The 17,810-nt window shown below is 35.7% G+C and overlaps 1 protein-coding gene across 4 annotated transcripts in view; it reads left to right on the top strand.

Annotated features, from left to right (window-relative positions):
• The window catches only part of WDR7 (WD repeat domain 7), a 363,555-nt gene that overhangs the window by 152,902 nt on the left and 192,843 nt on the right, over positions 1-17,810 (top strand). For all 4 annotated transcript variants that reach the window (XM_032310817.1, XM_032310818.1, XM_032310820.1 and 1 more), the window contains one exon: positions 7,065-7,178. In XM_032310817.1, coding sequence (XP_032166708.1) covers positions 7,065-7,178 — 114 coding nt within the window. The remainder of the gene's footprint in view (positions 1-7,064; positions 7,179-17,810) is intronic.

Raw genomic sequence — 17,810 nt, 5'->3', positions numbered from 1 at the left:
GAGAGTGTGTGTGTGTGTGTGTGTATATGTATACATATATATAATATATATTATAATTATATATATATGTATATATATAAAATCTCACAGTGAAAGTGATCTCAGTGTTGAGAATCCAGATGTCATGGAGAGCTCACCATAGTCTTCCCTGTCCTCTGATTCTTCCTTCGGGTGCCAGCCACACACACCCCACCCCGCCCCTTTCACCATGCGTCCAAACCTACTCAGACCTGTTTTCTGTTCCATCCCATTTTTCCCTTGTTTTCCTCCTGATTCACAGTGTAGAACCCATTTATAGACTCCTATTGTCTGGCATTATATACATTCACGTTTTTCTATTCTGTGAAATCTGGCTTTGGGGACTAACCTGTTTTTTAAGTATCTCTCATCTTTCTATTATTTTTTTGTATCTCCTTTGTTATAGTATCTGTTTACTTTATCTCACTATCATCATCTCTTTATTGTTCATCTTTCCCCAAAGCTTACTGCTTACTCTGATTTTCTTACTATATTTAAATGACATAATTTGTATCATGGGACTGAAAGTATTCAGTTCTATTCAAGACGTGTTTCTGAGATGTTCATTATTGCCAAATATTTTGGGGATACTCAGGAAATAACTACGTCTTAAATATTATGGTGTGGTTTGACAAATAAGCTTACTTACATCAAGTGTATAAGAAATAGCAAAGTACCAACATATAATTAATTGACAACTTTTGTAATCTTTATTATTAATATGCAAGAAACTGAGGCTTCTATGTAAGTATTTTCAAAGTGGACTTTTCTTCATATTTCTCAGGAATATTTCATCATCTTATTGATAGTGGACAGTGGTAAACTGACTTTTATGCTTCAAAAAGTTCAGTTTAGTTTTCTATGCCAAGAAGAAAGTAAAACAATTTTCTCTAGTCTTAGTGTCTCATGGAAAACATGAAACACTACACTCTGGCATAATCCTCAGTTCTCTTCAGTGACAGTGATGTAGTACCTTCTGTTTTATCAGTTTCTTTTTAAAGTTAGGTTTATTGAAGTATAATGTATATATAGTAAAGATCATCCTTTTTTCAGGAATTTTATTGTTCTTTGGGTTTTAAGTAAATATGGGTAGTCCTGTTCCCCACTTCTACAGTCAACATATTTTCTAACATTTATTTTCGAACATTTCGAACATTTATTTTCGGAGCACCAGGCTGGCTCAATCAGTGGAGTCTCTGACTCTTGATCTCGAGGTCATGAGTTTGAGCCCCAGGAGAGATTACTTAAAAAAACAAAACAAAAAACCCAAACATATATTTTCATTACTCAAAAATATTTGCTAATACCACTTTGTAGTCAGTCTCTTACCCACACCCCTAGCCTCCACCAGGCATTTTAAAAATTTCAATCCTACAGTTAGTTGCCTTTTACAGAATGTCTGCTCTAATGTCAGCCTGCTAAGAAAAGATGGTAATAGGACATGTAATGATTGCCATACTTGGAGGGATTAAATAACAGTTCTGCTCATCTTTTGCTGGAACTGTAGGGTCCAGAAGTTCAGAAGGAAAAGCCTTTATAATTTCCTCAAAGTGAACTGTTAAAGTTAGTTTTTAATGATCTGCAACATTTGGATTTGAGAGTTGGTAATAGTAAGGTGGTCTTCCCATTCTTAGTATCTCTTCCTTGTGATCTCCCAACGAAAGTTAGGAATCTTAAGTATTTTGTTACCAACCCAATGCCCAGTTTGACGTTAGGATAGTTAACTGGTATTTAAAAAAGTGAAATATATGTAATTTTGAAGTAACCATACCAATCTCTTTTTATTGACTGGTACCTAAAGAACACAGGTATTTTGACTGTGAGGACTAATAGAGTGAGTTAAGGCCAAAGTCAAGAATATGATCTAATTTTTTAAAAGAATAAAAAAGGGAGCATTACTGCTTCTTCACACAAAATATTCATAGCATAGTTTGTTTTCTTATTGTACAAATAAGAAGTTCCCTGTGGCTCTTTCCACCCCTTTTTTTTCTTCAGGTGCATGATAGTAAAGGTACCAAGAGAGTATGTAGAAGGAGCACTGTTGCAGTGGTTCATCTGGAATGTTAGAAGGAGACTTTTAAAAAATAGTTTTATTGAGTATAATTCATATGCCATTAAATTCACACTTGAAAGTTCACAATTCAGGGTGGTGTTTTTATTATTTGTTTTTTTGTTTGTTTGTTTTAAGCATATTTACAGAGTTGTGCAACCCTTACCCCTCCGTCCAGTAACCCTCAGTTTGTTGCCTGTGATTAAGAGTCTCTTATGGTTTTTCTCCCTCTCTGGTTTTGTCTTATTTTATTTTTTCCTCTCTTCCCCTATGATGCTTTGTTTTGTTTCTTAAATTCCATCTTTCAGTGAGATTGTATGATAATTGTCTTTCTCTGATTGACTCATTTCGTTTAGCATAATACCCTCCAGTTCTATCCACATTGTTGCAAATGGCAAGATTTCTTTCTTTTTGATGGCTGAGTAATATTCCATTGCTTGTAAAAGGAATTCTGTACCTATGGTATCATTCCCCACTTTCCCCCACTCCCAAGCCCTAAGTACACAAATATACTTTATAGATTTGTCTATTTGGAACATGTCATGTAAATGGAATCATATAACATGTGATGTGTTCTGACTGGCTTCTTTTACTTAATACTTCATTTCCTTGTATTGATGATTAATATTCCACTGCATGAATATATCATGATTTGTCATTCAATAAGTTGTGATATATTTATACATTTATTCATCAGTTGATGGACAACTCAGATTGTTTACACTCTTTGACTTTTATGAATAATGCTGCTGTGAACATTCATATACAAGTCTGTGTGGACGTAGGTTTTCATTCCCTTGGAGTACAATTGCTAGGTTATCTCTGTTTAACCTTTTGAGAAACTGCCGGACTTCTTACCATAGAATTTTCAGAGTTCCTTACATAGGGGCACCTGGCTGGCTCAGTCCATAGAACAACTCTTGATTTTGGGTTTCTGGTTCGAGCCCCCTACACTGGGTGTGGAGATTACTTTAAAAATCTTTAAAATGAAAAAACTTGAGTTCCTTACATAGTTTAGCAGCTAGTCCCTTGTTGAATATGTGGTCTGTGAATCTTTTGTACTAATCTACAGCTTGTTTTTCATTTTTAAAATGAGATTTTATGTGGAGCAAAAGCATTTAATTCTAATGAAATCCACTTTGGCATTTTATTTTTCTTTAAAAAAAAAAGATTGTGCTTTTGGTAGCATGTCTAAGCATAGATCTCAAGGATTTTCTCTTTTTTTTCTAAAAGTTTATAATTTCATGTTCTACATATAAGTCCATGATCCATTTTGAGTTAATTTTTATAGAAGGTCTGAGCCTTAGGTTGAGGTTTATATTTTTGCCTATGGATGCCCAGTTCTAATAGCCCACTTGTTGATGAGATCATCTTTCCTCCATTGAATTGCTTTTGCACCTGTCAAAAATCAGTTGTGCGTATTTGTACCATCTTATTCTTGGTTCTCTATTTTGTTCCATTAACCTGAAACCACATAGTTTTAATAAATGTAACTATATAAGAAGTCTGGAAATGGAGTATATGGGTTTTTTTTCTACCTTTTCCTTTCCCTCCTCCCAAAGTTCTAGCTATTCTAGTTCCTTTGTCTTTCCATATAATTTTTTTCATTTTATTTTATTTCTTTTCAGTATTCCAGCATTCATTTTTTATGCACCACACCCAGTGCTCCATGCAGTACGTGCCATATAAACTTAAAATAATTTTGTTTGTATCTACAAAAAAATGGTGCAAGAATTTTGATACAAATTGGATTAAACCTGTGTATCAATTCATGGAGAAGTGATATCTCCACTGTTTGTTGAATCTTTCCAATACATAAACATGACATGTCTTTCCATTTCATTTATTTAGATCTTCTTTGATGTTCTTCATCAGTATTTTGTGGGTTTCAGCATATAATTCTTGTTGTATATTTTTGTTTCAGATTTATTTATTAGAGAGAGAGAGCTAGTGAGTGAGCAGGGGTGTGGGGTGGAGGGAGAGAGAATCTCAAACAATCTCTCAGCTGAGCGCAGAGTTGGATGAAGGGCTTGATGTCGTAACACAAGATCATGACCTGAGCCGAAATCAAGAGTCAAGTACTTAACTGAAAGCCATGTAGGTGCCCCTGTATATGTTTCTTTTAGATTTACATTTAAGTATTTCAGCTTTTTGAACCATTGTTAGTAGTATTTTTTTTAAAAGATTGTATTTATATATTTGACAGCAAGATAGAGGACACAAGTAGGCAGAGAGGCAGCCAGAGGCAGAGGGAGAAGCAGGCTCCCCACTGAGCAGGGAACCTGACATGGGGCTCGATCCCAGGCCCCTGGGATCATGACCTGAGCTGAAGGTAGCTGCTTAACCAACTGAGCCACCCAGGTGCCCCAAGTAGTATTTTTTTAAATGTAGCTTCATTGCCAGCATATAAAAATGTAATTAATATATTTTTTTCTTATATTCTACAGCCTTGCTGAGCTCTCCTATTCAATTTTGTTTTTGTTTTTGTTTTGTCTGTTCCTTTGGATTAGCTATGTGGACAGTCATTTTATTCTTAAGTAGGGATAGTTTACTTCATTCATTAAAAACTGTATCCATTTTCTTTTCTTGCTTTATTACTCTGGCTAGAAGTTCCAGTGCTCTGTTAAATAAGAGATCAGTGGGGACAGCTTTGCTTCATTTTTGGTCATAGGAGGAAAGCATTTGGTCTTTCACCATTAAGTACAATGGTACAGATTTTTAGCAGTTGCTCTTTATTAAGTGAAGAAATTCCCCTCTGTTTCTGTTTATCTGAAAGGTTTCTTTTTTTAATCATGGGTTGATGTTGAATTTTATCAAATGATGGATATGATCATATGCTCTTTTTCTTCTTTAGCCTGTTAATATTTTGGTTAGGTTGATTGATTTTGAACATAGAACAGACTTCCATCCCTGGAGTAAATCTCAGTTGATTATGGTGTATAATTCTTCATCTGTGTTGTTGAATTCTGTTTCCTTACATTTCAGTTAGGACTGTTGAGACTAAGTGATATCAATCTGTAGTTTTCTTTTTTCTGTTTTTCTTTTCTTTACATTTTCTTTCTTTCTTTTTTTTTTTTCTGTCAAGAGTTAAAGGATCTTATAACTTTGTCTTGGAAAGCATGAATCAAAGAACCAGTTTCAGCATAGCTACATCTTGGTCTTTGAACCTGGTTACTTTGAGAAAAGTATGTTTGTACTTTAAGCTCTGTCCCAAAGTATTGACTACCCACAGTTGACTGGTCACTGGGCACAGCACAAGAACTTCATGATGGGGCTTAACAGCGTCGATACTCGGTATTGTGTGAGTCCATGAATTTTCATGGTTATGCTGTGATGTTTGTCATACCTCCTATCCTGCCCTGAGCAACTCATTCCCTGGAAAACTTCACGGTGAAAAGGGATATTGGGGTTTGAAATCAGAAAACCTGTGTGTCAGCACTCGTTCTCAAATTTAATAGCTGTGTTATGTTGAACAGTTACTTAACCTCTTTAATTAAATGAGATGAATTTAAATGGATTTATACACTTGTTACTACATAAATACTAGCATAAATCTCTGAGAGATTTCAGAGGTTTATATTTTGATTTAATCTGACATAATCTTTGATTTTGTGTTTAGGCACTAAATCTTTAGAAATTTGGCATTTACCTAATTTCCTCCCCCTTAGGATTATTTTAATGAAAGCCATTTTAAATTAAGTAATTAACTGCATAGTATTTTTCTAGTAATCTCGCTCCCTTTTTAAAAAACTTTTATCTTGAAAACCCAGCAACATGACACTGCAGAGGGATGTGGCATCATTTGGCATTTATCAGTGACCATTGAATTTAGCACTGCTCATTTTTTTATTAGATCAGTTCTGAACAAAGTAATCATACTAACATGGTGTGTCCTCCTCCCCAAATGGAGGTCGTTAGGCCTTAGAACTATCTACTGGTAGATCTAGTTCTGGGTCATTTAGGTGGTTCAAGACTAAGATTTTTCCTCTCTTGATAATTGGTAAACCTGAGGCAGCAAGATTGAATTTCACATAGAAATGTTTAAGTTAATACACCTTCGGGAAAAAAGAAGTCCTTGAATATTTATAGCTTTTGATTTTTGAAATATTTTGATGGATACTATGCTTGTAATTATTGAAGTACTTATTTAAAAGATTGATTAGACGGTTCAATTCCTAAAGTACTTCCAATGGTGAAATTTCTGTATTTCGTGATTTAGTAATATCTGTTGATAACTGTATGCAAAATATTGAGACACTCTACTATCCATTACCAAATTAGAAATAAGGTAGTAGACAACAAAATATATCTTCAAGCGTGGGAAAATAGTGTATAAGGAACAGACATGTGTAACAGTTGGCAATTCCCAGGTGATTTATAGAATGGAAGTTTCTGGCCCCCAATCTAGTACAAGCTGTCTGCTTCAGTTAGGTTCTTTCAATGTGATAATGATCAGATCTCATATCTAATTCCTCCATAGACAGAGATAGTATCCACTTTGGGTCAGTGTATTTTAGGTCTCTTACAGAGACTAGAGCCCCTGTCATCATCCCTCCTTCCAGTCTTTAAATTATAAGCAAGCTAATATTAGGAAGAAGTAAACTTTTAAAACGGTCTTGTACTTTCTAGGCTTTTTTTTTTTTTCTGTGTAGCATGATTATGTCTAGGTCACCTAAAGTAACTGAAGCAAAAATGTTGGAAGGAATCAAGTAAAAATGTAATTTATTGAAACATCCTTCTGTTTTTTCAAGATCTTAAGTTAAGTTAGTCAAGTCTGTACCCATGTGTATATGTATGTATGTATGTGCATATATAAAGAGAGCACACATGAATATTTTGTTCATTAATTTGTGTCTCAGCCTAATTGTCGTAAACATATTGTATTTTTTGTCATTTATTGCATCTGTATCCATTAAGTAAATTTAAAAGTTTAAGGTTTTGGTCCACCCTTCTTTTAGTTTTTTAAAATGAAATCTTGTGATTACATGTGTTCTAGCTGGAGTCTCAGCAGAAGCCATGCAGACTATCAGCACTGCTCCTGATACCTTGGGGCCAGAAGCCAAAGTCCAGGAGGAAGAGCATGACCTTGCAGATGATGACATCACAACTGGTAAGCAGGGACAGCTTTAACATAATCTGGATGAACTTTGTCCAAAATTGGAAAATGCTTTCAGATCATTTGTAAGGGGATTAACTATGTTGATGGAAAAGGTGGAAACTTGTATTAATGGAGGGTTTAGTTTTATGAGACTCTTTAGTGTCCTTTTTGATCTTGAAGTGGAAAGAAGCAGAACTGTTTATTTGGTCTAGGTTTTTCATTGTTGCTATAACAATGAACCTGCTAGCTGTGCATTTGATTTCCTGGAGACCTTCTAATTCAGAGGCTAGGATCATTACAAAAGCCTTGAAATGTGTAGACGGATAGACCTATTATGTTATGAAAGGTTTTGCAATTATAGGTAAACTGCAAAATACTGAAGTCCTAATGGCAATATATGCAATATATAGGCTGTGTGAGGAAGCTTACAGATATTTTCTGTACCTATAGAATATGAGTGGGTGCTTTTTTTTTTTTTAAGATTTTGTTTATTTATTTGACAGACAGAGATCACAAGTAGGCAGAGAGGCAGGCAGAGAGAGAGAGAGGGGGAAGCAGGCTCCCTGCTGAGCAAAGAGCCCGATGTGGGACTCGATCCCAAGACTCTGGGGATCATGACCTGAGCCCAAGGCAGATGCTTAACCCACTGAGCCACCCAGGCGCCCCTGGGTGCTGCTTTTTAAAGTTATTTATGTTGTGTAGATATTGGCCATTCTTACCTGTATTAATTATTACATAAATAAACGCATAAAGTAAAATTTAAGAAAGCCATATTCCACATATGTTCCATATTGTGTATGTTTTATGTTCATCTATGTTCAGCCTCTCTTTTTTAGACTTAAATCAGTTTTAGTTACTGGATCTCCAAATGCATCCAGCTCAATTTCTTTTAATGTACAGAGGATTAAAAACAACCCACTATAAATATTTTTATTGGTATTAAGAATGATAAACTTTTTTTTTCTATGGATGGTTATTATGTAAAATCTGACCATTTAAATCTGTAATTACTGTGAAGCAACAAATCGTAATTTAATAGTAAATAATTTGAAAAGAAGCATGCCCAGGAAACATCAGGACAATTTTCAATAAAAACTAAAGGGAAAAAGAAAACCAAAAACTAAAGGGAGTTTTTTTTCTTCTAAAGCTCTGTATGGCAGGTTCTTTACTGTCTTTCACAGAAGGAAGTTGAAGGAGCCTAATGATCTCCCTTGAAAATTTACAAAGCATACAGAACAATTACAAAATCTAGAGCCTTGTGCTACTGCTGCAAATAAATTGTTGACTAAAATGGGTTAACATCTGGTTTCCACCAAAAATGGTGGTGCCCAGTACTTGCTACTTTTTAATCCTTTTAAGGTGTTAGTTCGTTGATTTAAAAGAATTTCAACTTAAATATGAATATAAATGATTCCAGAAACTTCCAACTTTCCTGAAAGTCATTTGGCACTTCACAATTACGAAATTGTGTTGGTAGGTACAAAAGGAAATTCTTTTACTTGTAGATCTTTTTTAACTAGTTCTTTATTGTTTTCATTATTTTTTAAAATATTATAGGTATGTTTTTCCCTGTTATTTTTATTTATTTATTTATTTATTTTAAGATTTTATTTGTTCATTTGACAGACACAGATCACAAGTAGACAGAGAGGCAAGCAGAGAGAGAGAGAGAGAAGCAGGCTCCCCGCTGAGAGAGAGCCCGATGCAGGACTCGATCCCAGGACCCTGGGATCATGACCTGAGCCGAAGGCAGCGGCTTAACCCACCGAGCCACCCAGGTGCCCCTCCCTGTTAGTTTTAAAGACCTTCTAGACTATAAAAAGTAGTGGTTTAATGCATAGAGGAAAAGAAGTTGTCTTTGTAGCAGTAGAATAACTCAATTTGCGTTCTGGAATAAAAGCTAAATTTTTGAGCTTTCAAGTAAGCATTATTAAATCAGTACATTGAAATTTTGAATTATGCACTACCAAAGTCATGAAACTGCAAATAACACTTGACCATGCTTTTATTGTTGAAAAAAATCAAGAAGTGGGGCACCTGGGTGGCTCAGTTGGTTAAGCGAATGCCTTCAGCTCAGGTCATGATCCAGGAGTCTTGGGATTGGGTCCTGCATTCGGGCTCCCTGCTCAGCAGGGAGTCTGCTTCTCCCTCTGACCTTCTCCCCTCTCATGCTCTCTCTCACACACTCTCTGTCAAGTAAATAAATAAAATTTTTAAAAAAGAAAACCAAGAAGCTTAAAAATGAAAATCTCATTTGGAGAGTCCATTAATGCTACATAAACTATATTTTAATCTGTACAAAGTTAAATATATGTGATGAGTTGTTTTGATCAATTTATTTATTCATTTTATGGCATGGGTACTAGAGGCAAGAATGGTCAGAGAATTTAAATAACTAAAAAAGGCTTCCTTGGGGCGCCTGGGTGGCTCAGTGGTTAAAGCCTCTGCCTTCGGCTCGGGTCATGATCTCAGGGTCCTGGGATCGAGCCTCACATCGGGCTCTCTGCTCAGCGGGGAGCCTGCTTCCCCGCTCTCTCTCCCCCTGCCTCTCTGCCTACTTGTGATCTCGATCTCTCTCTTTGTCAAATAAATAAATAAAAAATAAAAAAAAATTTAAAAAAAAAAAAAAAAAAAAAAAAAAGGGCTTCCTTAACGTGTTGTCGAAGCAGCCAGCGTGCTGCAGTCTGTAGATCGTTCAGGTTACCTTTGAATTGTGCGACTTGATTAAGATGTGGTATAGATTTTTGTGAGGGTTTAGAAGAAAACCATATTTCTTTTTATTGACTAGAATTCCATATAAATTACATTATGAAAAATATGGTTGATGCGTTGAGAGAAACCTGTTTCAGGCCAATAATCTTATTCTGGGATAACCACCCTTGTAGAGCATAAGTACTAGGGAAGGGAAATCTGGGCAGTTTGGCCATTGATTTTGAAAAATCTGGGGTTTTGTTGTTTACTTAAAAGGAATTGTTCCATTAATATCTTCCCATAAGATAAATAGAAATCATATCATGGCAGACATACTTGCCTGTATTTTGAACGCATTCTGATTTAGAAGTTCTAGTTTGGCTAATATGCATCATTATATTAATTTTGTATTTGTAGCAATCTGGGACTTCCTTCTTTAATTACCTTAATTAAACAACTGACCAAGATACCAGTTAAATATGAAATATGATTTAGTGCTTACATGGAATAATTATTTTTGAAATTTTTCTTTTTAATGAGAAAGCATGAGATATGAATGTTGTCTTAGGACACTGATCTGAGCCTAGCAGGCTTTGTTAGTGTTCGCCTTATAAAAGGAGAGAAGCATGGATAAAGCTATATAAGTGTTAGCTATGATCAATTGGAACTAATTAAATTTATTTGAAATGAAGAGTCTTAACTGGAAGAGAACAGCTGGAAAAACTGGGAAGAAAAAATTGAGTCTTGATTGAGACAATTTAAACCTTCACCCTGTCATTTAAAAAATATACGGCAGTTTCTTTCTATATCTTTCTTTTTAAAGCTAATATGTATTGATCGGCTCTACAAAGTAATGCCAGTGTGCCGTGGTCAACACACATACTCTGTTTTACTCAGCATTCTGTCTTAAGGTTCATCAGATTTTTTCCTTTAACCAAATGTTTTCAATTACACATCAAAGCTGTATGAGCCATTTTCACAGATTGATACAGTTTTTATGTAGAAAAAATATTAAAACCTATTTCTTGTAATTTTTTTATATTAAAGTACAGTATGCATAGGAAATACACTTTTTCATTCTTTTTCATTGGAATTGCTTCAGGTTTTGCAATACTCTGTTTATGAAAATCTGTTTTAACAACAATATTGGTATTTTCTTTACAGTAGAAAGAATAGCATTGATTGTTTCGAGAGTATACTTTCAGCATCACATGAATATTACTGTATACATGTGTTTGCTTTTGTTTGTACAGTATACTTTTGTTTTTAGTATTGTAACTTAAATGTTTATTTAGATATATGGTCATTATTTGTAAATAATATATGCTTGTTTTCATTACAATATTAAATAGGTCATAATTATATTTATAGAGCAAATCTCACTAAAAACTGACTTATGTAAGAAAAATTTTAGATAAACTATAATCTTTTTTTAAAGTAGACCTTTTAGGTGACATAGTTAATTACATAGTTTTTATCATGGTAAACGATTGGCATTCTGAATGATGATGAAGCTCTACGTCCCCTAAATGTTGCATTTTAAAACAGCGTACCCCTAATTGCAGTTAAAAAGAATTTTGGAAAGATTCCATTCACAAACCTGCATGGATCATTTTAAGAAAGTCACTCAATTCTTCTGAGGGTCATACTGCAGTATCCTGCCCCTTGTTCAGTACAGCATGGACACACTGACCATGTAATAGTGATAAAGGGTCAGAAGTCACTGACATTGTCAAGAAGAGACTGCTTTATAGTAGATCAGCAGAATAGTTGACAGATTCAGCTGCTTACAACAAAAGCAGCAATGATATATGGATTCAGATGGGAGTGTTGATTGTATTTGTTTTATTTCTTGCAAAATTTAAACACAGTTTAAAAAAATGACAAATGCTGTGGAAAAAAGAAAAAATGGAGAAGGGTAAGAAAAATGGAAAGTAACATTTACTGACAATTTATTAAGTATGAGTATGTACTAAGCACTTTACCCTTGACTAGCAACATTTTGAAGTGGATACTGATAGTTTTCCGGACAATATACAGACGAGGAAACAAAGTGAGAGAGCTCACTTCCGCAGGATCACATACTTAATACCTGGTAGATCGGAGACTCAAAATGAGTCCTGCCTGACCCCAAAGCTTATGTGCGGTCTTAAATACCATCCCACACTACCTAAAGTTCTTAAATTCACTGAATTTCAGCATCTTTTTTCTTTTCAAATGTGAGATGATGGCACAGTCTATCTTTATTGCTTTGGCTATCAGACATAAGCCTGGTAATTGCTGGATATCTTATTGTTTAAAATATAAACTTGTCATTCTAAATTTAGACCAAGAGATTATCTCCTTTAGAAAAAAACCCATCACTTTTTTTTTTTTTTTTAAGATTTTATTTATTCCTGAGAGAGAGACAGAGAGAGCAAGCAAGCACAAGCAGGGGGAGCAGCAGGCAAAGGGAGAAGCAGACTCTCCACTGAGCAGGGAGCCTGATGCAGGGTTCCATCCCAGGACCCTGGATCATGACCTGAGCAGAAGGCAGACACTTTACTGACTGAGCCACCCAGGCATCCCCATCACATATTCTTTAAAAAATTTCTTCTTCAAATTATTTAGGACTACTGTGATGTAAGACTGTAAACATAAGTAGTGTTTATTACTATTTTATTGCATACATGTAAGATGAAATATTTATTGTTTAGCTTTTTGAAGTCATCAATATAAAGCTGACATGTTAACATGTATTCGTATGCTAAACTCAACGTCTCTAGTATATTAAGATAGAGCTGGAAAGGCCATCTAGTCTGAGACTGTTGTGCATTTTGCTATTTACTAAGGGCCCTATTCATAAACTGTCTCTACATTTGTTTGACTGAAAGATAGGAAATTCACATCCTGTTAAAATACAGATATGTTCCAAAGAATTTTGGGGCATTATATATTCAGAAATCAGAAGTACATTCCAACATAGTGCCAGAGGCCTTATAATTATTATGCTAGAGTAAACTTCTATACTGCATCCTTTTCCTTTCCTTCTCATTCTTTAACTTATAATTGATGGTCTAAAACACAGTACTACATCTATGTGAATTTTTAAAAAAATATTTTATTTATTTATGTGAGAGTGAGGAAGAGTGAGAGGAAGAAGCAGAGTCCCCCCGAGCTGAGAGTCCAAATTGGGATTTGATCCCGGGACCCTGAGATCATGACCTCAGCTAAGGGTGGACACTTAACCAACTGAGCCACCCAGGTGCCCCTAAAGTGTGGATTTTTGAGTGAAATATATCACTCCAAATAATTTACATTTCTATACTTTTAATCAGGGGGGAGAAAAAGTGAATTAAAATTTTGCTTGGTGCTTAACACTCGGGTTTACTTGCATGTTAATAGGGTGTTAAGAATTCCTAGATATAGTATTTGAGAGTTTCTGATAGGAATATTAAAATATAACCAGAATTACAGCTTTTAGTCATCCGTTTTCTTTCTCATACTTGACCCCTGGTAAGTATGGCTTTCCCTTTTCTTTAACTACTACTTACGTTAATAACTATCAAATCTGTATCCCCAATCTAAGCTTTTCTTCTGAATATCAGATTAATATGTTTTTCAGCCTGAATGTCCTGTAATGCCTACTATATATTCATTTACAATTATCCAAAGACTTTATTATACTACACATATTTTCTAGTAGCTAACATACCTTCTGTGCTTGGAAGGTGTAGATACTCTACTTGGTATGGTCCCAAATGAGCCCTCCTTTTTGCTAAAACTCATCTCCTTTTATATTTATATCTCATTATCTCATTTTATATTTATATCTCATTTAAAGGCATCACTAAGGGTACCATTAACTACCCATCATCCCAAACTAGAAATCAAGGGATAATCCTGGCTTTCCCACTTTCCGACAATGTCCACATGTAGTTAGTCCCAGTTCTTTTAAAACGCACCTCCTAAATATCTCCTGATGATTTTCCTTTTCTCCATTTCACAAAGAATGCATAGGTCTGACTTCCATTTTTTTCTATTTGGATTATTATTGTCATATTCCCCTGCAACCATCTCCCTTCGTTCCCTAGCCCTCCTCTTTGGTTCGTGCTTTCCATTGCTCAGAGTGTCAGAAGCCGGCTCATCACCCCCCCCCGCCCCCCCGTAAGTGCTGCTTCATGGCTTCCTGTTGCTTATAACACAAAATCCAAACACCTCAGTGAGGTGTCTAGGGCCCTACAAAGACTGGCTCCCATCTTGAGCTTCCTTGGCTGCTATGGCAACACTGGACTTTGTTTCTGCAGGGGACCCTGCTGCTTCATGGCTTAGACTTTGCCGGCATCTCTTCCTCTGACTGCTGTGCTGCCCTCAGTGTCACACATGTGGTGAAGCTCTGAGGGTTCCCTCCAAACCTGGCTTGAGTTTCACCATCTTCCTGAATCCCTTCTGGAAGATGTCCCAGTTTGTTGTATACGCTTCTGCCCTTGCACTCGGCAGTATTGTTACATGACCATTTCCCTTGCCCTCTGTGTCATGTGGGGACATGTGACTTTTACTTTGTATTTCTAGCAATTAAATAGTAAGTACCCTGGCATGTAGCATCTTCTTAATAAATGTTTATTGAATGACTGATTGAATTAGTGAATTCATAAGATAACTCCAATTTCAAAAAGAACTCCTTACATATCAGCAATTTACTTACATATATTTACTATGTCTTTCCTATTCTTATATATCATGTGTCTATTTCCTTAGCCTCCCCCTTCCTTTTTAGTGGTATTTAGTGTCTCAAAAAGCATTTGTAACACATTTGTGAGAGAATATAGGCTCCTTTCTAGATAAACTGTCTACTGATATTGTGAAAGTGAGACTTGGAACCAATTTAAGAACATAATTATCTCCATTGAATCAGTAGCTGTTGATTCCCATTTAAAAGTTGATCTTTCTTTTTATCTTGGAATACATGTCTTCAGAATTAGGAAGAAGATATGATCCATTGGATTTAAATGGGGAAAGATACAAAAAAATGCCTGGGAAAATGTGTTCTGTAATTTAAATCTTAATGAGGGGATGGAAGGTGGGATGTTTTATTGTGGGATACACAGGCAGAGAAGCAGATGGAAAACTCTGGAGAGCCCGCTCCGTGGTCTGCACTGACCCAAACCGGAGATTGCTTATGGATGGTGGCGCTGGGTTCATACAAGTTTTGGTTGCTATACCTCTCTCGCTTCAGTCATGCTTTTTCCTCCTCTATGCTTATCTTTCCCTTTGCCCTGGAGCTGTGCTGCCTCATGTCCAAGCTCGGCTCTGTCAGTGAAAACCAAAATCTCTTGTGGATTTCCCAGAGCGAGGGATGTCAGTGTAACTGTTGTCCAAGAATTCCCTCTGGGACTTGGTAACCCACCGCAGGAGACGTAAGGTGGCTTGTATACAAAGTGGGGAGATGCTCATAGGGAGGAGAGCCATGCAGAATTTTCCAGGAGGCCTGATACTTGAACATATGCCACCAAAGAAGTAAAGTGTGGAATCCTGCTCTATGGGGTGACATACGTAGTGTTTTGTGGCGTTCCTCTGGGTGTCTGCAGTGGGTTATTTAGCACGAAGAAAACTTGCTTTTTATCATCCGTTGAAATTTTAACGTGTTCAAGATTTCATGTGCTCAAGCTAATGTTTATTGGCCTGGGGTGACTTGCCTAAGAACAAGTGCAAAAGAAAATGAGGCAAGAAAAAGAACAAAGAATGGCTAGTAAGTACCATTTGAATGTTTAATGCCTCTTTAAGATTTTGTTTAGACTTTTAAAAATGGAAATATACAGGAGTAACTGGGTGGTTCAGTCCGTTGAGCGTCTGATTCCTGATTTCTGCTCGGGTCAGGATGTCAGGGTCCTGGGGTCTGCGCTCAGTGTGGACTCCGCTGGAGATGATCTTCCCCTCCCTGTCTCTCCCTCTGACTCTTGCCCCCTGCTCTTGTGTGCTCTCACTCTCTCAAATAAATAAAATCTGTCAAAAAAGGAAAATTACATAATAATCGATGTATTTTGGCCAAAAAAGTGATTGTGTATTTAAATAAGTACATTTTGTATACTTGAGGTTTGCTAAGAAAGTAGATATTAAATGTTTTCATGACATAAATAAATTATTGTAAAGAAAGGGGCTCTAACAAATTATTTTAATCAGCTTTCATATTGGCACTGAATCTTTCATAATGATATTTTCTAAAAATAGCACTTTCATTGTATGTGTTTGTGTGTCTGTGTGCATGTGTGCGCATGGTACATCCTCTTTGCATGTAATACCTTTGTAAGGAATTGGTAAAATACACAGTAATTGACATTATCTGAGCAAACTCATCTAAAAGGATACATTTAAAAATCAGGGAGTAACGGGGCGCCTGGGTGCTCAGTGGGTTAAAGCCTCTGCCTTCGGCTCAGGTCATGATCCCAGGGTCCTGGGATTGAGCCCTGCATCAGGCCCTCTGCTCAGCAGGAAGCCTGCTTCCCTTCCTCTCTCTCTGCCTGCCTCTCTGCCTACTTATATCTCTGTCTGTTAAATAAATAAATAAAATCTTAAAAAAAAAAAATCAGGGAGTAGGATGCTTGCCTGCTCAATCAGTAGAGCACGTGATTCTTGATCTCAGGGTTGTGAGTTTGAGACCCATGTTGGGTATAGAGATTACTTAAAAATAAAATCTTTAAAAAAAATTAGGGTCTTAAAGTAATAACTATCACAACTCACTAGCCTTTATTGAGCACCTGATATGTGTCACACTATGCTCTAGGCTCTTTTTAATCCTTACAAATAATTGTAATAAACTTAATACCAATTACTTTTTATAAGACAAGAAAGTAAGTCACAGAATGGTTAAGTAATTTTCCCCATAAAGTCCATAGGAAATGGCAGAGTTAGGATTTGAATCCTGGCTATTTGCCTCTAGGTCTTGTGCTCTTGAATATAGGTAATTTATTCAAAACGAAGTCATTAAAAAAATGTCTTATAAGAAAAACAAATGATTTAAAAAATCTTTTAAGAAAAACAAAGAAAACAAATGTATTTATTGTGGCGCATCATTTTCTTCTCATGAAATATAGATACTTCTATTTTAATTTTTGATACAGTTTAATATTTTATGTAGTGCAGGGAAATACTTAATATGTGAAGAAAAGACTTCCTATTTTCTTAAAAAATAAACATAGGGGGTGCCTAGGTGGCTCAGGTCATGATATCAGGGTTCTGGGATTGGCCCTGCACTCAGCAGGGAGTCTGCTTCTCCCTCTGCACCCCATCCCCCATGTTCTCTCTGTCTTTCTCAAATAAATAAATAAAATCTTAGAAAAAAATAAACAGATAAATTCGTAAAGGAAAACAATTTTGTGTATTTTCTAGTAAAGTAAGAATTATTTTATATCCATATAAAACCACACACATTAGTATACCAGTGCACATATTTCAGATTTAATATTGTATATTCTTTTTGATAAATTTAGACTAAATAGGAAAAAGGAGAAATACTTAATTGAATAAGAATATAGGAATTGGTTTTTTGTTTTGTTTTGTTTTGTTTTTAAAGCGGTCCATGGGAATGAATAACCTTCAGGATGAACTTCTAGTTTGGCCTTTTGTGAGCCAGGTAATAATACCTCTTGGATAAGAATGAATTGCATTAGATTGTGGCACACTATTATATATCTGTATATTACATGAATTGCCCTTATAATTGATATCAAACCCATATGACCAAAAGTTGTAATTCACAAAAGTAATGACAACAATGTCTCATAATTCACAGACTTTATGTCATACCTGTGAATGATTACTTTTACTGTGCAAACCACATTAAAGGGGAAAAACAGGTTTTAAAAACGGATGTGGGGTTCAGAAGAGTTCTTCCTGATACTTTATAATCATTTTTACTATACAAAAGGATAATTGAATTGACTAGCATCCTTGAGTTTCCCCATGATTTCTTGGATT

This window comes from Mustela erminea, chromosome 13 (assembly GCF_009829155.1).
Source record: "Mustela erminea isolate mMusErm1 chromosome 13, mMusErm1.Pri, whole genome shotgun sequence".
NCBI classification, from domain to species: Eukaryota; Metazoa; Chordata; class Mammalia; order Carnivora; family Mustelidae; genus Mustela; species Mustela erminea.
Note: the sequence above shows the minus strand (reverse complement) of the source record. Positions and strands in the feature narration are given on the sequence as shown.